We start from the raw sequence: 23334 nt of genomic DNA, 5'->3' as shown, positions 1-23334 counted from the left end.
CTTTGTAGTTTGTGACCCAGAGATTAAAAACGAAAACGAACAAGAATCACTGACCACAATAACCAAGAGTGAACAGGTAAGGAACTAGGAGCATTACACTATCTAATCCACAATTGTACTTGCATCTCACCTTGTCATAACTCAAAATTGCTCGACAATGTTTTTAAAGAAAAAAAAATTGTCATAAGGCAACAAATCTCGTTCAAGCGTTCGCAAATTTCTATTTATATACAGAGCCAACTAATATACTATACATAGAACAGAATCCCAGAAGAGGATCATCTCCATTTCATTATTTTCTTCCTGTAGTACCAATGCGTGGTTTGCCCTTAACCTCAGACTCCTGTGTATCACATGTGCATAAATGTCATTAAGAGATAATAAAGATATATTCTTTTAGATATGAGTCATCAAACCAAAATACCTGTGGCAAGTGGAGGAAGATGTACGTCTTTGCTGTAGCAGGATTACAATTTTCTGCCCCTTTACTCCAGTCATAGCAGACCTATAAGCAGGATACAAACAAATTAATGCTACATGTTTACAAACTCTTCCCATCTCGGCATCACCACAAGTAGTATTAGTCTTATTTTTAGTTGAAACCATGAGATACATATGCAAGTTTTGGTAAATCTGATGCACAAGTACCATAATTAACTTAAAGAAGTGCTTGAAATTAAATTGGTGCTAAAGTTTATTCATTAATGCTGCAAACTCGAGAATTGATGTGGGTATACCGAGTAGGCAAATATTGAACCATCATTATTGAAGGTACTGCAAGGAATAGGTTGGTTGCATCTTAACATGGCCTGGATAAGAAATCTTGAATTAGAAAAGCATGTATTTTACCAGAAATACTACTATGCATGTGCCAGTTAGAAATTCAACTAATGTCATCAAAGACAAATACCTTCAACCTCTGTTTACTATCCTTGTCCCAAAAATTGAAAGCACCATCTGATCCAGCAGTTGCAAATGTGTGGTGTATCTAAGGACAATGGGAAAGGAACGAGAGAACCGATAATAGGCAAGGGTCAACATAGTTCCCAATGATATAGGATGTCTACCATTGGTAGAACTGTGGTTAGAAAGTAGAAATTAAGGACAACTGTTGCATTAAAAAAAATGTGCACAGGGAGGCCCACAAATCATACATAAGTAAAGAATCAGCTATGCACTAGACAGAAGACAAAATAGAATTCGTGCATAGAATTCCAGAAAATTGCACAACTAAAGGATATAGAATAGTAAAGATTTAAAAGAAAAAATAGATAAAATAAGTCAATAGTAAATTGCCACAGGCTACGCATTTGTCAAATATTGCAACACACCAAACCTTTAGATCATCGGTAAAATATAAAGTAAATCAAGACTCAAATCAGCATAGTCGGGAACATATATCTCACCGGATGGAAATTTAAGGAGTTGACAGAGTATATTTCATTTCCCTCTCTGTGGCATTTGAAAGTGAAGTTTTTTCCCTGCTGACCATCATCCAAATGATGCACCCCAACTCTTCCTTCAATTGATCCAACCTGCAGTAAGTATATTCTCAGTTTCAACAGTTCAAATTAATCAACTTAGACTTATACAGATGGAGCCCAACCATGGAGGACAAATATGTTAGGCTAGCAGGTGAACTCAGTTTCATTAGACAACAGACAGAAATTGAAGTGTAGTTCCCCTTTCTTTGCTGGAAAGAATAGATATAAGCGTGACTTGTAAAAATAACCAAACATCTAAAAGAAGTGGAGCACGATACATACCAAGAAACCTTGTTGATCAGGGAATGCTGCAAGGCACCTTGTTTGATACTTTAAGGGTGAAACGATTCTCTTGAATTCAACCTGTTGCACATGAACAATAATGCCCAAGCTAAGCAATTTGAGAAACCAATGATGTGTAAGCAACAAAACAGCCTCATGAAATAAAGAGAAAATAGACCCAATATCACAAGTTAATTATATGACTGAAAGATAACACAAATCTAATGTAAAATATGATTAAGTTGTGATAAACTAGATTCAAGTGAAGTATTACCTGAGGATTTTGCAAGTTGTATACAATCAGATTTCTATCAGCTGTGCCAACAACCATCAGAGGATGCCTCACTGTCATTGCATAGCAGCGCTCCGGGAGTTGCTGGGTGTGCACTGGATTTGGTTGCCTTGTATCCCAGTACCTAAAAGTAGCCAGAAAATGTTACGCGGAGAGGAAAGAAGTACCAGATCACACAAAATATCAGTGAAGAGCTAGATATGAAACCATCCTCATATGTCTTATAGTGAGGCTATATATAGAGTGAGACTTATTTTCATACTCCCCCCCCCCCCCCCCCTCTTTCCTGTAATAATTTACTTCAATTCTAATTAAAAACAAAAAAAAAACCACCTGAGTGATGCTATATTATTCAATGGATACCGTAAAATCAGCAAATTCTATTCTAGTACCTTACCTCAGAGTTTTGTCCCAGCTTCCAGTTACTAAAAGGCTCATCTCCGGAATCCAAGCGATCTCTTTGATTGGTGCATCATGCATCGCAACAGTCATTGGTTGACCACCAGATAACAAAGGCCACATCTTTACTTGCTTGTCACAGCCACCAGAGAAGACAGTTGTGCCATCATCTTTCCAAGTCGAGCACAAAACCTATGCAGAAAGAGAAACATTATGATGTGCAGACCAATTGAAAGAGCTTACTGCTTCCAGAATGTAGCTTACAGCTTACTACTACTACTACTAATCTATTACGTTAATCATTTCGACAGTGAATGCATCTCATTAAATATTAGTTGCATATATCAACAAAAAAAAAAAAAAAAAAAAGAAACATGTGGTAACTAGCACACATACATTGAAAGTCCAACAGGACAACAATGCATAATCAACCCTCGAAGATCACACATGCAAGTGATCTAACTATGTTCTTCAATTAAATCAGTCAGACATTGAAATAATAGTCAATCCTGTATGTCATAGTGAAACATAACACCGTGGTTCTTGCACTCTAACCATGACCATCTACTTCTCATTCCTAATTTTAAAAACCATCTTGCTTATACAGAACACTGAACACAACACACTCATAAATTCACATGCAATACATGGTAATGATAACTTAGCACAACCTAAACACCTTACCGGGTGGTCATGAGATATAGATGCCTTGGGGACAGTACCAACATTCACCCCATTCCTTGCTACCTCCCAACACCGAACCTACAAGAAAAAGATTCACAAAGTAGCACTATATCATAAGCCTGTTGAACTGAGGCCTTTTCAAAATGTTGCATTCAATTGCAAGCAGAGAAAAAAAAAAAGGGTGAAATTTACGCTACACAAGTAAACAATTTAAGAGAATGATGATGATTCACCTGGTTGTCCCAGGAAGTGGCAACGAGGAAATTAGCTTTGGGACTGAAACTGAGACTTGAGACTGAATCAGTTGGAGGTTGATTCACCTGACAAAAATTAAATCCCCAAAAACACAAGTTCAGAAGCTGCTTCTGATGAAGAAGAAAAGAGGAAGAGATAGAGAAGTCTATGATACCTCAATGGACTTGTTAGGGTTATGATTCGTGCTTGTCAAGAAATTCGACATTTTTTACGCCAATTTTTTTCCGGAAGATTTTCTCTGAGAAAATCACTGAAAAACAGAAAAGAAATGAAAAGAAAAAAAGTGTTTGCAGTTTGGAGGGAGAGTTAGTAAAAGAAAAAGAAATGACTCGAGTGTGCAGGAAAGGGTTTAGTTGGGGTAAGAGCAGGTGTAGGAATTTAATGCTGCGACCTAGCGTTTTTGCCACGCCTTTTTTATGGGCTATTATCAAGGGCTCAGCGTGCTTATCACGCTTGATTATGGGCGTTTTTGGACATTGCTTATGGGCTTATTTTTTTGTTTCTACATTATTGGCCACTATTTTGGGCCAGAGTTATAATACTTGTTTCTTTCCTACTTAGTCCTCTTGTACGGTCCAAGAAAAAAAAAAGATGTATATAACTAAAAAGGATGGAAAATAAAATAAAAGTCCGTCTCCAATCTGCAGTGTTGTGCAGTTTAAATTAGTATTGAGTATCTTGACCAAAAAAAAAAAAAAAATAGTATTGAGTATTTTGAAAAAAAAAATCAGTATTAAGTATGTTATAAAATACTAAACAAAAAGGAATATGAAAAAAAATTTAAGCCGAAATGACTAACATGAATTCGAAATTGTTAGCATAAAGAAGTATTATTTATTTGATTGACTTGCATAATTTAAAACTATCAATGTCAATAGAGTCACACAACCACATCTTATGGTATTTGTTGGATGAGAATACAAAATATTTTTATACTATAAAATACAAATGCACATTTGATCACAGCTAAAGAATTTAATTAGAGAGCCAACTTGCCAACATTTTAAAATTCTTTTTATCATAAATTTTAAAAAATGAGAGTTAAAAAAATGACTAATATTAACTAATTAAAAAATAGTTTTTTTCATATTTATTCTATATTTTTTATATTCAAAAAATATTATTTATATATCAAAATTAGTCACTAAAATTAATCATTATATATATGTATAAATATATGTATGATTTAGTTTATTTTTAATGTATATTTTATATTTTAATATATATTTTATACTAATAATTCATAGTTGATTTTGGTGTATACTTAACTCGATTAATTTATATTACGTACATTTATAATGCTTAAATTTATTATTTGGTTTTTCCCCTTTGTTTGTGGCCTTTGAGCGCATGCATTAATCAAGCATAATATTAGACCTATTATTGCATATACTTAGATTTTTGTCTTGCATGTTGAAATGAAAAGACAACTATATTATTATTTTTTTTTTTTTTACCAAAGATATGAAATTCGAACCCGCAACCTCTTAATTGAGTATGGGGAGACTATGTTATTTGAGCTATTACTCATTGACAACTATATTATTGAAGGAGGTTAATATTATTAATTCAATATATAAGATCTTATATATGTCAATAATTGGAGAAATGTGTTAATGCTCGATTAAGATATGAACCTAGCTAGCTGCTGGCTTGCTTGCACTTACCGACAGAGAAAAGAAAATTATCTGTTACTGTGTAAATCGCGATAGAAATGAAATATCAACTTAATTTATTGAATATATAGGTGCCTTTTTGTTTTTTTCTAGTTTAATTAGACGTATGATGTATCCGTCTCTTTTTAAAAGAGAAAAGCATGAAAAAATCAACCACATTTTCCATTTTGGCAGCACTTTTTTTTTTTTCCCTCTCTCATAAAACCTAGTGTCCCAAAACCCTTGAACTCCTGTTTGATGATGATGTTGTAATAATCTAGCAATTTTGAAGAGTATTTGTTTAATTGCACTTGGTCATCAATCATCATAGTAATGCAAAATGGCGGACCCAAGAAGGTGGAATGGTAACACTTGAATTGATCGAACTTGGGGAATATGATGGTCAAATGTTTATCATAGAAATTTGATGGAAAAAAAAAGATATATTTCACTAACAATAAAACAAAAAAAAAGTCTTATTTAATGAATTAATCAACTTAAAATCTTTCATTTTATTGAATAGTATTAGTAGACAAACGTTTTATCATGAAATTATTTGTGTTAAAAATTTAAATTAATAGAAAAAGGTAACATAAATGATATTATTCGATATATTTTTAATACGGTTTTTTATGTAAGAACTTTTTTTTAGACAAAAAATATAACTGTGCACATAGAAATTTAATGTGATAAAAATGAGGATGTTGAATAGACGAGCGATCGCACATAAACAAAATAAGAAATAAAAATATAAAGTTGGAGTAGTGTCTGCTGTAAAAAAGATGATAAAATTTCGCTTTAAGTGGTTTGAACATATAAAAAGAATACCATCGAGGATAGATTATAGATATAATAGAAGGTGGACAACTGATGACTGATAGAAAAAGACTAAAAAAGATCATATATAAAGTGATCATAAGAGATCTATATATATGTCAACTGTCTTACTATAAATATGATGGGAGTCACTCAGATAAAGATGTTTAAAATGTCTTTTTTTAAAGATGTTTTTTAATAATTAAAATTCAATACATATAACTGATTAAACCGTGTTATTTTTGTCAAAATTAGATTAGACAAATTGATTTGGCCAAAAAATTGATGAACTAAATCTTGAATCAGTCTAAATTAATATTTTTTTTATAAAAAATGACTACAATATCCTTATTATATAAAATAAAAAAAATTCTTATTTTATATATATATATTTTGAAAACTCTAAGTTCTAGCCTTGTCTTCTCTTCTCTCTGTGTCGTCATGGGCTTAAGATTTAAGTAGTGTTTGTTTTGAGGTACTCGAAGGAGACTGGAATACTGAGACTCGATATCATGTTTGTTGGTCTAAAGATTGATACTAAAATTTCAGTCTCAATTCCCAAAATTTTAGTATTTTAGTACCTCCAAAAAGTGGGAACACAAGAGACTGAAATTTTTGGAGACGGAGACTGAAACTTTAATAACATTTTATACCTAAAATATCCTATTTTAATTAATTAGTTCCAAATTTACCCTTTGTGCAAATTAAATTAGAGCTTCATTCTTATTTCAGTCTCTATCTCCCACTTTACACGAAACACAATATTAAGACTTATTTTAGTCTCTGTCTCTTAGTCTCTGGTTCTCTTCAAACCCTACCTTAGGATTTTCAAAATATATATATATATATATATATATATATATATATATATATAATGAGTATTTTAGTCATTTTTTATAATAGAGTATTGTAGTTATAAAAAAATATTAATTTAGACTGATTTAAAATTTGGTTCATCGATTTTTTTGCCAAAATTAAATCGGTTTGTCCGATCTAATTATGACAGAAATAATACAATTTAATCGATTACATATGTAAAATTTTAATTATTAAAAAATATCTTTAAAAAAAATATTTTAGATGTCTTTATCTAAGTAACTCTCAAATATAATATATACATGATAAAGTACAAAATGTTATTAATCCATGTAATCGACCTCACCTTATATAGAATAAGAATAAAACTTTATTGTTGTTGTTTGTTTTTTTAGTTTGTCTCACAATAAACTTCTTTTTTCATTTGGATAACAAAATCAAATTCTAATTTTTTTTTTTACAAAAAATATAATATTATATAATAGAAGAGGAGTGCTAGGGCCAGCAACTTTTGTGATTTGTAGCTATCAAATAGCCATCAATGATGATTTTAATGGTATGAGATTGGTGTGAGATTTCATCCAATAATGATTCACTTTTCTTTGCTGTTACATACGGGCTAAAATTTGATAAAGTTGTTGGTCCCTAGACTTTTCCATAATAAAATTACTTTAAAATACATAGTTAATTAGTTATATACTTATATTCATAAGTAAAAAAAAAAAAGTTATATTGATAGATAAATAAAAGAAAAAGAAAAAAGAAAGAAGAAGGAACGAACTACCGCAGTTTCTTTGGTGACCCTCGAAAAATAATTGGTCGTCTTAGTATGCAACGTATATGTAGACTAGATACATTCCAAATTAAAAATGATGATAATGACTAATTAGTTGCCACTCTATATATAGATGGAAAACGCATCGTTGAATATGTTGATGAGTAGTAAGGTAATAATAACTGAATAAGGTGTTAGGCAAAAAGCAAATTAAAAAACACATGCATGTATTCCAGTTCCTATCATGCATCCATGCTGGTGCTGTTTTTGACCAAATAAAATTACAATTATCAATGGAAATAGAACACTATTCTGACCTTGCATGTATGGGAATGCAAGCCATCAAGTCAACACATTCATATAAGACGTTAGATATTAATCATAAATATTTTAATTTTTTAACAACTAATACGTAAAAATAGATATTTAAATTAATTAAATAATAATTTTTATAAAAAATTGACTAAAAATTAAAAATTAAAGGACAACGAACTAGCATTTTTGAGAATAATAATGGATGACCATATATATTGTATTTATTTGTAGCAGTCGTGACGTATTATTATTATTATTATTATTATTATTATTATTATTATTATTATTATTATTATTATTATTATTATTATTATAAAAAATAAGAGTGATAATATCACCATTCTAATAATAATAAAAAAAAATTATAAGAGTAGTAGCAACTAGCAAGAATAATAGAGAATAAAAATCAAGAATAACAACGTGAATATTTTCTCAATGCTTGAATATATACATCGTCTTATCTTTACATATTCGTACTTATTATATACGTGCACTCTCTTCTCTATACAAACCAGCGATAAACCAGGGGTAATTATAACTGCTCCAACTACCAAGTCCATTAACAGAAAGTAGCTAGTTAAACTCTTTACAAAATACTATTTTAAATAATAATAATAGCAAGTGAGAAATATTACCATAGGTAACATTACATATATATTAATTTCTTGCGGGAAAGTGCTGTGTTGAATATATACTTGAATTGAGTCCAAGTGATCCTCTTATAAAGACGCGTAAAACGGATTTTGTAAAGATGTGTCGTATTATTATTAGACGTATTAATGAATCGGTTATTTTTTAATTTTTTAACAAACTAAAATAAAATCGATTTTTTATAACAATAACAATAAACTCAATTGTTATTAAATCCAATCGAATCGACTAACATAATCCACTATATCATAATTTTGTTTTGTTTTTTTTTAAATAAAAATTAGGGATATATTTATCTTTTTATCAAAAAATTTAAATATAATTTGGTTTAGATTATATAAATCAGTCGGATTAAATCGGATCTAATAATTATAGTGTGGACAATTGAATTTATTATTGTTGCTATAATAAATCGATTTTATTCTGATTTATTAAAAAATAAATTATTAACTGATTTAATAAAAATAACTAATAATATTATGATACGTATAAATGTCTTTAAAAATAAAGATATTTTTAATATCTTTATGGAAGTAGTCTCCGAAATTAAAAGAGTAAGAAGCGAAGTTGCATGGATATTGCAAATAAGTTTCCCGTGTACGTAGTTCACGTCATAGTTTGACGATTTTCCCTAATTAATTGTAGTCATTACTTTTTGCTGCAAAAGACAAAACTATTTGGACATTAGATTTTTTTTTTTGGGCAAAGAAAAAACATTGCCACCGTGGATGAAATACTCTATTCATTTTAAATTATTTGTCTTTTTTATTTTAAATTAACTATTGTTTTGTTTTTAAATTTTATTAACATCTTTTAAAAATATATATAATTAACACAGAATATATTTTATTTTATTTTTTTTTATAAAAGTAAGATAATAATATAAATATTAGTTATCACTAAAAATATATATTAATGGTTTAAAAAAATATTCTGTCGGCACAATACTGATAAATTGACAATAATGAATGTCACACAGAAAGAAATGTAAGAAAAAAAAAAAGAAAGAAAGAAGGAAAAAGAGAGAAATAATGAAATAAATAAATAAATAAATAAACAGCTAAGGGAAGTGGCTGCTGAGGATAGGGAAAAGATAGAAAAATAAAAAAGATAAAGATTTATGCGGACACAGTTATTTTTATATAAAATTAATTGAGAAATTATTAAATAATTTAATATATTTAATTAAATTATTATTTAATAATTTTTAATTATTAATTTTATATTAAAATAATTGTATTTAAGTTTTTGCCTAAACATAAAAGAAGATTTTGAGTTTTAAATATTTTAAAATGAAGATTAATTATATGAATTTTTTTTGTTGACTATTATACAGATTAAAATAAAATCAAATAATATTTACGTAAATATAATAAAATTATATATTATACTTATATGTAAATTGACACACCTAAAAGAATTCTAAAACTAAAAATAGTTATTTCATAAACATTTAATAGAATTTTTATTCGTCAATTAAATTAATTATTAGAAAATCTCCTTATCAGTGCACTCTTTTTTTAAATATATAAAAATATGGAGATGATATAGAGGGCACAGACCATTTGTCCTGTGATGGTTGGTGTGAGGAATCTTTTGTCTAATAACTTGAGTAGATTTTTCTTCATCATTAGTCATATCAACATATATAATAATTGATGCTAACGTGCGTAATTATTTTATTTAATTTCAAATACAATAACGAAGTTGTTAAAATTTCAATACATTATATATATGGAACTCTATTTTCTATAATGATAATAGTAATTTCCGTCCTTTAACAAAGTTAGCATAGTAATAACTTTCAATTTTTAGTGGATGTGAGAGATTTGATTCAATGAAAAACAAAAATACAAATTGCATGTGTCACGCGCACGTGAAAATATCATCATCTTTCGTGAATTATTATTATGAAACAACATTAATTTGGGTTGATAATAACTTGATCATATTGTTTTATGTTCATTTTCAATTGACCAATCATTTTCTGTAGCGGCTTTATTGTTAGTATTATATTTTGGAAGAAAACTAATTAATGCTGGGAACCAAATAAATGTGTCTAAACTGAGGTTTGTCATAATAATAACGTGTGAAGCAATGATAAATTATATTATTATACCATTTTATTTCATATCTAACAGCTCTCATATATGCATGCATGTACTATGTAGCATCTTTTTTTGTTATCTTTTATTTTTTAAATCTTCTGCTGAATTGAGTTGGCTTTAATTATTTAATACGACACTGCTTTATCTTCACCTGAAACCATTGAAAATTGTAGATATATGAAAGTCCAGGACTCATTGTGTGGTTTTGATTTTACTTTGACTTCTCTTGGTCCACCTTATTTATTTATTCTAAAATTAATGGCTCTTATTGTTATTGAAGCTTAATTATATCAAGTTCAAATTTTGAAATATTCTAGTTTTTTTTTTTTAAATTGCTGAATTATTGAATTCAACCTCTCAACTTCTTATGTATGTTCACATCATCACATGTAGTCGTTTTGTGAACACAAATATATATATATAAAATAAAAGTCCATGCAACAATGTTAATTCTACATACTAAAAAAGAAAGAAAATAAAAAGATGAATGCTACCTACCCCCTCTAAAATAACATGTAAGTTACTCTTCATTATGTGTCACATTGTAATTGGTCCTTATCTTAACCATAGTTAGAGCGCCAACGTCATCACCATCTACTGTCCTTCCACACAACCTCTCGTCCCAGTATAGCCAGCGCCTCTTTTTGTCATGAATCACTTCTTACCCACATAATTAATGGTTAATTTGGTTATTAAATTTTTTTATTAAAAAAATATATTTTTATTTAATTACGTGATGGAACATATATTTATATGTAAAATATAATTAAATAATAAAGTACGAATAAATTAAAAATTAAAAGAATAAAAATACTATAAAAAATACTTATAAGAAAGTTAGATTTTATCATTTTAAATTTGTGTTATTAATTTTAACAATTTATTTTTTTTAAAAATAATTTATGTACGATACAAAATATATTTTTTCTGATTTTAATTATACTTTTAAGTACTCTAAATAGAGTTATTATATTATATTTTATATATGAATATATGTTCTATTGTGTAATTAAATAAATATTTGATTTAATAAAAAAATTTAATAACCAAACTAAACATTACTTAGGTATGTATTTCATATTTATCTCTTAAATATTTATATAATTTATTTTTTAAACTGTTATATTGGTCTCTTCTCTAATATAATACAAAAAAATAAATTTTCATAAAAATAATTTATTTAATTATTAATTAAATAATAAAGTACTAATAAATTAAAAATTAAAAAAATAAAAATACTATAAAAAAATACGGTAAAAAGTTGAATTTTATCATTTTAAATTTCTGTTATTAATTTTAATAATATATTTATTTTTTAAATAATATATGTATGATAAAAAAATATGTTTATTTGTTTGGAGTACAAATTTTATTATTATATTTGTATGTTCATGATTTTAATTATATTTTTTAAATACTTCGAATAGATTTATTTTATTATATTATATTTTACATATAAATATACGTTCCATTACGTAATTAAATAAAGATATATTTTTTTAATAAAAAAATTTAATAACCAAATTAACCATTAATTATGTGGGTAAGAAGTGATTCATGACAAAAAGAGGCGCTGGCTATACTGGGAAGAGAGGTTGTGTGGGAGGGCAGTAGATGGCGATGACGTTGGCGCCCCAACTATAGTTAAGATAAGAACCAATTACAATGTGACACATAATGAAGGATAATTTACATGTTATTTTAGAAGGGTTGGGTAGCATTCACCAAATAAAAAGGTCCATATATATAGAGTAGTATTGTACGAATTATTTTTATATGGAATGAAGTAATTTTCCACGTAATTTCTTTTCGCCACATCTGTCTAATCTCTTATTTGAGTGGATTAGTAGTTAGTAGCATAATACGTATATTGAATTAAATGGTCAAAAGTGGGTTAACATTTTCCACTGATATTTGGCACGCACATGTAGATATTGCATGCACAAATGTTAGTCAAGATTCAGTGTTCTTGAAAGAGAGAACAATAAACATTGATTGGCATTTTATATTGCATGCTTGTTTCCATATATATATTTTCCTAGCTATTTCCACAGTGATTATAACTTATACTATAATGCGACCTTAACCAAAACGCCATTCAGCCCCTCTTTTATAGGTTAACATAATAATTTAATATATTAATATTAGCATTTAATAATAGATAATAGAAAAAAAAGACTTAAAATGATGACCATACATGATATGGTAAAAAAAATTAGGAGCCACTCAGATAAAGATATTTAAAACGTCTTTTTTTAAAGATGTTTTTAAGTAATTAAAATTTAATACATATAATTGATTAAATTATGTTATTTTTATCAAAATTAAATCAGATAAATTAATTTGGCCAAAAAATCGATAAATTATACTTTAAATCAGTCTAAATTAATATTTTTTATAAAAAATAATTATAATATTTTTATTATAAAAAATGACTAAAATATTCTTTTATATATATATATATCCTAAATTTTAACTCTTTTCTTTTCTTTGTGTCATTATAGGGTTAGAATTTAAAATTTTTAAAATTAAAAAAAATATATAATAAAAATATTTTAGTAATTTTCTATAATAATGTTATTGTAGTCATTTCTATATAAAAAATATTAATTTAAATTGGTTCAAGGTTTGGTTTACTGATTTTTTGACCAAATCAATTTGTCTTATCTAATTTTGACAAAAATAATGTAGTTTAATTAATTATATGTATTAAATTTTAGTTAATAACAAACATCTTTAAAAAAAGACGTTTTAAGCATCTTTATCAAATTGCTTCCAAAAAAATTTACCTATTAACAGTTTATTTGTAGACATAATAAGACAAAGTCTTTTGATCCATGTAGTAAATTTCGTCTAGTGAGATAAGGCGAAATTGTTTTGTTGCAATATTATACTTAATCATCAATTGATTTGATTCAAGTCTAAACACAAGAAAAGCTTTACTTTTCAAAGCGATAACGAAAATTTTTAAGTTTTAATATCTTTCTATGAATAGCCAAAACAAATATTCTTCTATTTAAGATAACATATCTCAAGTTACGTACTATGTCATTCTTTGAATGAGATATGTTATTTATATATATTTATTTTACTTTATACATTGAGTTAAAAAAAAAAATTCATTATTAAACAATGGAGTGTAAGACTCGTCTGATCTAATTTAGATGATCTCATATTCTATTTAGTTTATATATATATATATAATGTAAATTAAAAGGAGTACACAAATTATTTTTCCATCATAAAATTAGGCTATGATATATAGGTTAATCAGTTAATCTATCACTTAGCAAGATAAATATTTGGCATTTATGAACTGCGAAGGAAAAAAGTTAGCCTTCATTTTGTAAATAGCAGCATTATTAAATGGATGGTATGTTATATACTATATACAGTGTAGTATGAAATGGTATATTTTCTAGTTCTAAGACTCAAACGTTCATGTTTAAATATAATAAATTAAAATGTAGTTCTTATTTTTGTCCAAAGTGTGATCTGCAATATTTCTTGTAAAATCCAATTGTGTTATCAATAAATTAACATGGCATCCAAAATTATTTCTTCTTGAAGGTGATGTCTTTAATAATTAATTAGTTCTTGAGAAATTTTTGTTTTCTAAGGGGGAAAATAGTAATGCTGGAAGTATGCTAATACATGAACATGACAATTGATTATTAATTTGGAAGGTTCAAAGAATTGTTAGGTGGTCCAAAACTGAAGATAGCTCCATCAATGAGAATATGAGCAAATACAATAATGATGGGCATATAGGTCTTCTTACTTATTGGTTCTTATTTAAGCCTTTTTTTTTTTTTCAACAATAATGTATGTGGTATGTTATAAAGACATTTATTTGCCTCTTATTTATTGAAGACTTGATGCATGAGACGGCTTGTTGATTAAGAAATGAAGTTCCTAAATTTGTGCCTTAGCTTACTAGCTAATAATTGAGAAACATTGTTCTTGATTTGGTATTTTATGACTCACAATTTAATTACTAAAAAGTATTGAGAATCTAGCAAATGTCAAATGATACATATTAATGCGATGTCTACACAAAAAAGCTATTATATATGTATAAATATATATTATATATATTTTTCGTTCTCCATGAAGCTGTACTCAGATTCGAAACACAGGTTTAACTAATATAGTGGAATAATAATAATCCATATAGTTCTGTATTTGTGCGTAGATGTAAGTTTGTAATACAATACTTAAGATTAAGGGCGGTCCAATTTATCAGAAAAAAAAAAAGAACAATGCAGTTTTAAAACATTTTATTTTAAAAATAAGTTACACTCAATCTTCATTAAAATGAGATAATATTATTATTAATAATTTGTATGCTTTTTTAAAATATGACTTTAGGTGCTATAATAATAAATATAATACTAAATATATATCCCTATAAATTACTATATAATCACCAGAATGGTCATAAAATCATGAAATAAACATAATGGAAAAGGGAGAAATTAGGTGAACGTTTGGAAAATGCAAGTGTTGAAATTGACATGTGACTTTCCCATGTGTGTATGCATGAGAATATACACACAGGTTATTAGACACCTCTATTTTTATTGGATTGACCCCTTATATATATAAAGCTTGCTATTGGGAGATAAACTTGCACAATTCCTACTACTACTAATTCAACTATTACTTGTCTTCTAACATATGCACTAGAATCCCAAAGCTACTTCTGGTTGCAGAACAGAAATCAGTGCTAAAATGTACAAGACATCAATTTTCAGCTATACTCTTAATACAAATGTTTTGCAGCCTAAGATGGTAGTTGCAAGGTAAAGAAAGAAAAGAATGTTAAAATGTATCTTGTACTGACAAAATTCCACTTATATTAGTTTCTTTTTTATATTTGACTTATTGATCCAATGACAATTTTCAGGTTGAAGAATCCAAGTCCAAGAATTGGTATGCAATGACTCATACTTGTTTGTTTTGTTACCCTTAGCATGAAACTAATCATTATGAATAATGTCATATGCAGGACACTGCACAAAGGTACCCCGGAATTCAAATATGGAGAAACTGCAACATGGATATTTGTTTCCTGAGGTGCCCTTTTCATTCAAATGTCTGAGCAATGTCTTAAAAATTTAAATTGCTACAGTGAACAACTAAATCTAAGATCAAGTTAATAGGTCATGTGTCTTGTTACTCTATGACTTTTAATCACTAGTTCTATATGTATCATGTATCAGATTGAAAGGCACGAGCATATGCACTTACAAAAGTATCCACATGCAAACATCATTGACCTTGGAATTGGTGATACTACAGAACCCTTACCAACTATGGTAACATCAAGCATGGTTGATGTAAGTCATTAAGATTATTTCTACTTAATTAGCAGGAGAAAAATAAATAAGTCACTTTGAGAATTAATGTACCATCTCAACTTTGTGTATATATGACAACTTCTCTTTCAAGTAGTTGCATGAATGGATAGAATCATGCTTACTAAAAAAATCATAAGCTATTCCCTTTTTTATTTAAGAAATGGTAAGCACATAAAGAATCATACTTATACAATTAACAATCAACACTGATATTTCCCCTATATAGGAATTTTTCATGTTGGTTTTCTTGTAACCTATGCATCATTATTTGCAGTTTGTGCGTGGTCTTTCAACATCAAAAGGTTATAAAGGATATGGTCCTGAGCAAGGAGAACAGGTACTTGAGTCATTAATAACAATTTTGTCACTAAAACAACAATTTTTGCATCTTTGGATAGGAAGTAAAATTTTCTACTTACCATATAGTAGATCAATATAATATTATATCATGCAGATGAAATGCATATATAATCTGGAAAAAAAAATCGCAGGCATTGAGGAAGGCAATTGCTGATGTATACTACAAGGATCTAGGAATAAAACCCACAGAAGTTTTTGTTTCAGATGGTGCACAGTGTGATATTACTCGCCTTCAGGTATTCCATCAATGTTAATCCACAATCTAGAAGTAGATTTCTACCTACCTACTACATTAAATGTACTTACTTTGATTTTGATCAATTCTTGCAGCTGCTTATGGGTCCTAATCTGAAGATAGCTGTACAGGATCCATCGTTTCCGGTATTGTAATTGCTCCTCTGTGATGGTTTTTCTTATTTTCATGATTATAAAGGCAAACAGAAGATGCTTCTAACTCATGGAAGTGTTTATGACTGAGGCAGGCCTACATAGATTCAAGTGTTATAATTGGTCAGGCTGGTGATTTTGTAGATAAAGTTGGAAAATACAAAAACATAGAATACATGAAGTGTGGACCTCAAACAAACTTCTTTCCTGATCTGCATAAAGCTTCAAGGCCAGAGCTTATTTTCTTCTGTTCTCCAAACAATCCCACTGGCCATGCAGCAACAAGAAAGCAATTGGAACAACTTGTTGATTTTGCCAAAGTGAATGGATCAATCATTATCTTTGATTCTGCATATTCAGCTTATATCACTGATGATAGTCCCAAGTCAATCTTCGAAATTCCTGGAGCCAGAGAAGTAAGCCTCATGGCCTATTTTTAAGACCTATTCATAATCCTTAATCTTGCATCATGTGCAGCATTATTTTTGCATGAAATTCCCAAATGGCAAGCTTAACTTTTGTCTTTCCTCGTTGTGCTTTCAGGTAGCGATTGAAGTTTCATCCTTCTCAAAATTCGCAGGCTTCACAGGTGTCCGACTTGGATGGACCGTGGTCCCTGAAGAACTCTTATATTCAAATGGCTTCCCTGTTGCCCATGATTTCAACCGCATAATGTGCACCTGCTTCAATGGAGCTTCCAACATAGCCCAAGCTGGTGGGCTAGCATGTCTGTCCCCAGAAGGTTTCAGGGTAAGTTACAGTTCCCTAAGAATCAGTATCTTAATTGAGAATTCATTGAAACTTCTGTTCTATTGTGATCTCTGCTGAATATTGTTTTTGAACAAAATCTCAGGCTGTGAAGTCCCTTATCAACTATTACATGGAGAATGCAAGAATACTGGTTAATGCTCTGTCTTCTCTTGGCCTGACAGTTTATGGAGGGAAAAATGCTCCCTATGTTTGGGTTCATTTTCCAGGCTCAAAATCCTGGAATGTCTTTGCTGAAATTCTTGAGAAGACTCACGTTATTACTGTCCCAGGCAGTGGTTTTGGTCCAGGTGGTGAGGAGTACATAAGAGTTAGTGCTTTTGGCCAGAGAGATTCCATCATTGAAGCCTCAGAGAGGCTCAAATATCTCCTTTATCAGGAGGAAAACTAATGATTATACTTAATCTCAGTTTTATGATCTATATTCTATACATAAAATAAAGAAAAAGGGCAAACCTTAGCCTTCACTACTACTTGTTAGAGGATTCAGGTGTGAACTACACTTTCTACGTCTAGAAACTTTGAAGTGCTCCTGCCAAAACTAGAAGTGTGAGGACATATGTGTAACAAATCAGAATATTGGACTTGCTAATGTTATTTGAACAAGTGATTCTTCTTCCTTTCTTTTTTGTTTATATTCTCCTCTTTCTTTAAGTTCTTAATATTAAGTTTAACAGACTGCTCACTGCATAAGATGATTGGTAAGTTTTGCAGAGTGTTGAATAGGTTTTGCTTTTTCCAACAACTTTGCTTCTTCATAAAGAAATGGCCAAAAAATTACAACCTAAACTAAATATGGTATAAAATATATAAAAGAATGTGTTCGCCGGAAATGCAAACTTTAAGGAAGCAATGAGCAATTATAGTGCATGACAAAATAACATAATTATTCATTCATAGAGGATGTATCTCTCAATGAAACAAGACCAAATGCTGCTATATGAGGATGTACTGAATATAAAGGAAGGAAAGGACCAGAAAACCTTTAGATCCAGTATATTATGTTCATAATCTTACTTTGTATAATCTTGATTTGTTCTGTGCATACGAGTAATAAGGAATTACATCTTTATGAATCAATCATACAGAGGAGAGAGGACCATTTACAATTTGAAATCTTTGTGGCTTATCAGCAAAATCAAGATTAACACAGACATGAAATCAGAACAACAATAGAAGATCTCTAGCTCTATTTCATCAAACTTTAAGGGAATGGCAGCTGACTAGTTCAGCAGATCTACCACTCCTAGAAGCAAAAACCTGCCAAATGTCTCTGTCTGATTCTGCTGCCGATGATGATTCAGTCGTTTCTGTGAGTGAATTATCTGGTGACAACGAGGATTGTGGCGATGCTAAGTCATTTTGCAAATCAGCCTGTAACACTATAATGTTGTGATTGGCATCTTTAGTAATTACGTGAAGCTTTCCACGTAAACTAGCTAAAAGATAAGGAGATTCTGAATCAGTGAAATCATTAATAGGAACATCTCCTGCAACAACTTTCCAAGTATCGCCTTCATGATCATATACCTTGATCTTTGCAGAGTCAAGAGAACTTGAAGGATCAAGTGCATATAGATCATCATTGACAATAACACTCAATTTTGTTCCAGCTTGCCTCGCTGGCCAACCTTCACCCATACCAACCGGCATGTCAAGCCAAGAATCATTATTTGGATCATAAACTTCTCCCCCGACATCAACAAAAAAGGGCCAACAATACAAACTCTGAGGAACAAATAATCTTCCCCTGTATGAAGTCATTCCTGTGGCAATAGGCTTGAGTAAGTCAGCCAAAAAAGCAGTTGGCAGCACTTGAGCTTTAGCAAAAGGCATGCTTGGTAATTGGGACCATGTACATGTATGCGGATCATATACTTCTGCAGATTGAAGGGGATTTAATCCACCACGACCCCTAGTAACCCCTCCAACAACATAAAGCTTATCATTTAATACACCTGTTTTGCAATAGGCTCTACCAACTGACATCGGACTGGCCTCCATCCAAGTGTTTTTAACGGGGTCATACCGCCAAACAGATTTCATTGCAGAAGCTTTAGAGAAACCTCCTAAAGCATATATGCAACCACCAACAGCACCAATCGAGCAACCACAGAATGGCATCCTTTCAAGAGCATCTCTCCTCCCAAGCCAGCTCATTATGACATCAGCAATTCTGATACTCGAACCCACCATGCTCCACATCCGAACGGGAAGGGCTGCCAAACCCTTCTTTTCTTCATCTTCACAGGAAACATTTGGCATTGAAGGTAGCCTTTGCCATCTTCTGGAAAGAGGATCCAAGGCATGCCATAAAAGTTTGTCATCCTTGACCCTTGTTAATATGTAGAGCCACTCCTCCGTCGTTCCAAGTTCTTTTCTCAAACTAAAAAGTTCAGAACTCACAAGGGCTTCCTTCCAAGCATGAGAAACCGACTTGAGATTTAAATAACAAATTCGTGGAACTCTAGCTAGAATCTGAAGTGATATCTCGTCCGGAAGGGACGGAATCAATCTTGTGTTATCCTCACAAGAGCTTGACAATCTCTGTCTCTTTCGAGCTTTACCTTGTGAATTTTCAGAGGTATGATTCCATCTAGTCTTGGAACTATTCGGACTAAGTACATTCCCCATCAAAAACCACTTCAAATTCAGCTCATTAACCTTCAAAGATAAATTAAATCCGTTCAGGAACATCATCATTCTAAATCACTTCTCACCACTCAACAGGAAAATGCAGTGGTTAACTTAATCAGAATAGCAAATTCAAAAGCCTATGGTTGAATTGAAAACCCAAGGTTAAATTGCAAGTGTAAATTGGTTGGTTTGAATGTTCAAAAATAATTATGGGATTAAATATCCTTAGTGAGGACAACATGAACAGAATAGGGAAGTGTCTTTTTAGGGAAATAAGATAAATCAGAACCTATTTCTGGAAAAAGCACATTCAGATAATATTAAAAAGCAATTCCGGCAATATGAATATTGAATACAGAAAGTCAGATCAACACAGAAACAAAAAACGAATTGCGTTACCTCAGAGCTCAGAAGAAGGGGAAAGCCATGAAATTCAGGGGGATATGTTCCAAGTTCTACATAGACGACGAAATAGATTCGGTGAAACTTGAAAAAGTGTGTGGGTGGGTGTGTATGGGCCAACTCCATAAACGACATTGCGTTCCATCTATTACCTGCTTCCTTTTTCTTTTGGGCCGAGATCAATTGGATTGTTTCCAAGGCAAAATTGGGCCCAATTCAATTCATGGCCCACACAAACAAACAAAAAAAAGTTTTTTATATTTTAAGTTAGTAGTTTCAAAATATGAGGAGAACCCACACGCAAGTCTTCATATGAAGTTAGTAGTTGATAACTGTTAGATGATGATTTAGTCAAACTTATTAAATTATTTAACGATTTTCAAATATCAACTTTATTTAAAGATAACTGCACGAGGATTTCACTTTTGGGGGTGATGCATTGATTTTTAGCTGCTGCAGTTGTAATGAAATAGTGGAATTTATCAATTTTGGTGGAAGTTACAGGAAGGGCCAGAGTTGGTGGTGGTCCTAACAATGCAAAAGTGGTGAAATCAGACTGAAGCAACATAAATAATTTCACATGCCAATGCCACACCTCTGCTAAAGTAAAAAGTAGACTAACCAATCTCCTACTCCTACTACAAGTTTTGATGCACTTATCATCATAACTTTCTATAATCCTAACATTTAATTTCACAGCCATTTCTTACTTCTTATCATGTTGTATATAATGGATGATCCCAATTCACTCCAACCATCCCTTAGCATTAAACACATGAAAAGGACATGAAATTTGACACGTTAAGATCATAGGCATTATGCATATAATAGATGATAAAATGCCAAAAAGGTTCTACACTGATAGCCCAAGTCATAATGACAGCATGTCTCTACTCTCTATAGAGTCACTTTCTCCCATTTGCATTACATACTAAATAAATCACAATTCCACGCCACAAGAAAGACTTTATTCTGATCTTGTTCTTGTGTGATGAGCATGAAAATGAGGAGGAGTGGAGGATTCATGTGCCACTCTGAGGTATCAACAGCAGTGTGCATGAGTTACCGTTCTGTGGTTGAACCAACAAGGAGGCATATCAGAAGCATTTCCCTTGCTGACACAACATGCCTCATCAACTCCAAACTTGTTCATCAACACAATTCTCATCATCAACACAACAATCAACCTCACAAGACTGCAACACATGTCTTTCAGGTTAGACTCATTAGAAATGCTCATATATATAATGTTACATAGTTAAATTCTTAGAACAGAAAGCTACATGCATTTCTCTGGTAAATTGGCAATCAAGAAATGAAGTAATTAAAATTATTACCATAATTCCAAATGATAAGTTGTTTGTATTCTAATTAAAAGAGCATTCATATAGTAATATCTTCACATTAAGAATGCCTTTGAAGGGGGTTATAGTTTTATTAGTTGTAGTTCTAGTACTTGTTAATCCCATTTTTACATTATCATTTTGAAGATTTTAATGTTAAATACAGGTGGTAGTGATGCGGGTTGCTATCCATTGTCAAGGATGTGCTGGCAAAGTGAAAAAGCATCTTTCAAAGATAGAAGGTAATAATTATGGAAGACTTTCAAATGTATCTGAAACACTAATATTCTAGTACTTTTTAATCGTATTTTAATTATAAAAAAAATATAATATATATTAATTGAAATCAACCATTAAAATTACTAAAACATCACTGTTCTAAATACATTTGAACTCTAGATTCCCTAGGCTAGAACAACTGATGGGTATGCAACGGTGACAAATAAATGAGTTTAAAAAAAAAAAAGAAGCTACAACTTTTACCCCTTCTAAAAATAGCAGTAACTATAGTATTTATTTATTCTACAGTGAAGGGTGAAAAGAATTGTGATTCCATGTTTTTAATGTTTTGTCTCAGGAGTAACATCATTCAGTATAGATGTAGAGAGCAAAAGGGTGACAGTGATGGGCTACATTTCTCCATTGGAAGTCCTTGAGAGCATTTCAAAGGTGAAAAGAGCAGAGTTCTGGAATTGTTAAATGTTAATTAGCACTGTGACAAGCACATAGCAAAAATTACTCTTTTAATTAATCTGCATTGGTTCTGATTGTGATATCTTCATAGTCAATTTGATGATATTGAATGTCACATGTCATATATATTATTTAATTCGCTGATTACTTTCAAGCATATAATATGTCATCGTGATTGACTTGCTGATAAAATTTGGAAATTCAATGTTCTTATAGCCACAAAATTAAAAATTCTAAAACGAGATCCACCCATATAATAATGTTAGGAAGACAAAAAAAAATAACTAGAATTTGTCTTATTTAGCATTTATTAATTGTCGCAACAATTAATGAATGCTAAATAAGACAAGTTATGGCTGTTTTTGATAAGTTATGGTTGTTTTTGCCTAATTTTTTTTTGTTACCAAATATTTTCGATATTTAAGTTGAGCCGGCGGTTGTAGCAATAGACATACACATTAGATTCCTACCCATTATTAAATTAAAAATTTCTAAATATAGGAGAGAAGATGAGAAAGTGACTATATAGAAAATATCAACAGTATATATCCAAATGACTCTTTTAAGTTATCTATCTAATCGTACCAAAATGAATCTGATGAATACATTCACTTGGAAACAGTCGTCAAAATGATGTTAATAATATTATTATTGTTGTTGTTGGTTTATTTAATGTAACATTATTGATGCATACATATTCTGCTATATATATATAAGTATATCCTTATGTACATACATTATTCAATTCAATTATTATCTCCCAAGTTTTTGGTATAAAGAGAGCTGAGAGAAAGATTCATTTGAATGAGAAAGCTGGGGATTGAAGCAAAATAAGCTACTTCACTCTCC

The 23334-nt window shown here is 30.2% G+C and overlaps 4 protein-coding genes across 5 annotated transcripts; 2 read left to right on the top strand and 2 right to left on the bottom strand.

Annotated features, from left to right (window-relative positions):
* Positions 1 to 23: 23 nt before the first annotated feature.
* LOC107623857 (protein RAE1) lies at positions 24 to 3747 on the bottom strand. Its single transcript, XM_016326253.3, has 11 exons — positions 3551 to 3747; positions 3375 to 3461; positions 3142 to 3219; positions 2456 to 2649; positions 2041 to 2182; positions 1767 to 1847; positions 1407 to 1535; positions 911 to 988; positions 738 to 809; positions 425 to 505; positions 24 to 343 (listed from the first exon to the last, which is right to left on the bottom strand). The coding sequence occupies exons 1-11, from the start codon at positions 3599 to 3601 to the stop codon at positions 293 to 295; spliced, it is 1044 nt and encodes a 347-aa protein (XP_016181739.1). The 5' UTR covers positions 3602 to 3747; the 3' UTR covers positions 24 to 292.
* An 11398-nt stretch (positions 3748 to 15145) lies between these two features.
* LOC107621949 (aminotransferase ALD1, chloroplastic-like) lies at positions 15146 to 18034 on the top strand. Its single transcript, XM_016323904.3, has 10 exons — positions 15146 to 15337; positions 15442 to 15467; positions 15544 to 15611; positions 15758 to 15874; positions 16170 to 16232; positions 16387 to 16491; positions 16586 to 16636; positions 16738 to 17058; positions 17186 to 17392; positions 17496 to 18034. Exons 1-10 carry the CDS (start codon positions 15267 to 15269, stop codon positions 17799 to 17801), a joined length of 1335 nt encoding a protein of 444 aa, XP_016179390.1. The 5' UTR covers positions 15146 to 15266; the 3' UTR covers positions 17802 to 18034.
* A 337-nt stretch (positions 18035 to 18371) lies between these two features.
* LOC107623808 (F-box/kelch-repeat protein At1g22040) lies at positions 18372 to 20567 on the bottom strand. 2 transcript variants are annotated; one of them, XM_088505698.1, is made up of 2 exons: positions 20455 to 20567; positions 18372 to 20074 (listed from the first exon to the last, which is right to left on the bottom strand). In XM_088505698.1, the coding sequence occupies exon 2, from the start codon at positions 20042 to 20044 to the stop codon at positions 18608 to 18610; it is 1437 nt and encodes a 478-aa protein (XP_088361824.1). In that variant the 5' UTR covers positions 20045 to 20074; positions 20455 to 20567; the 3' UTR covers positions 18372 to 18607. The 2 variants fall into 2 exon arrangements, with proteins under 2 accessions (XP_088361824.1, XP_016181666.3); XM_016326180.3 differs by having other exon boundaries at positions 20447 to 20543.
* Positions 20568 to 21320: 753 nt separating this feature from the next.
* On the top strand, positions 21321 to 22677 carry LOC107621972 (heavy metal-associated isoprenylated plant protein 21-like). Its single transcript, XM_016323922.3, has 3 exons — positions 21321 to 21665; positions 21959 to 22034; positions 22370 to 22677. The coding sequence occupies exons 1-3, from the start codon at positions 21441 to 21443 to the stop codon at positions 22489 to 22491; spliced, it is 423 nt and encodes a 140-aa protein (XP_016179408.1). The 5' UTR covers positions 21321 to 21440; the 3' UTR covers positions 22492 to 22677.
* Positions 22678 to 23334: the final 657 nt, after the last annotated feature.

The sequence above is a fragment of the Arachis ipaensis genome, chromosome B10, assembly GCF_059453495.1.
Source record: "Arachis ipaensis isolate K30076 ecotype BB chromosome B10, ASM5945349v1, whole genome shotgun sequence".
Lineage (NCBI taxonomy): Eukaryota > Viridiplantae > Streptophyta > Magnoliopsida > Fabales > Fabaceae > Arachis > Arachis ipaensis.
This window is presented reverse-complemented; position numbering and strand designations above follow the sequence as displayed.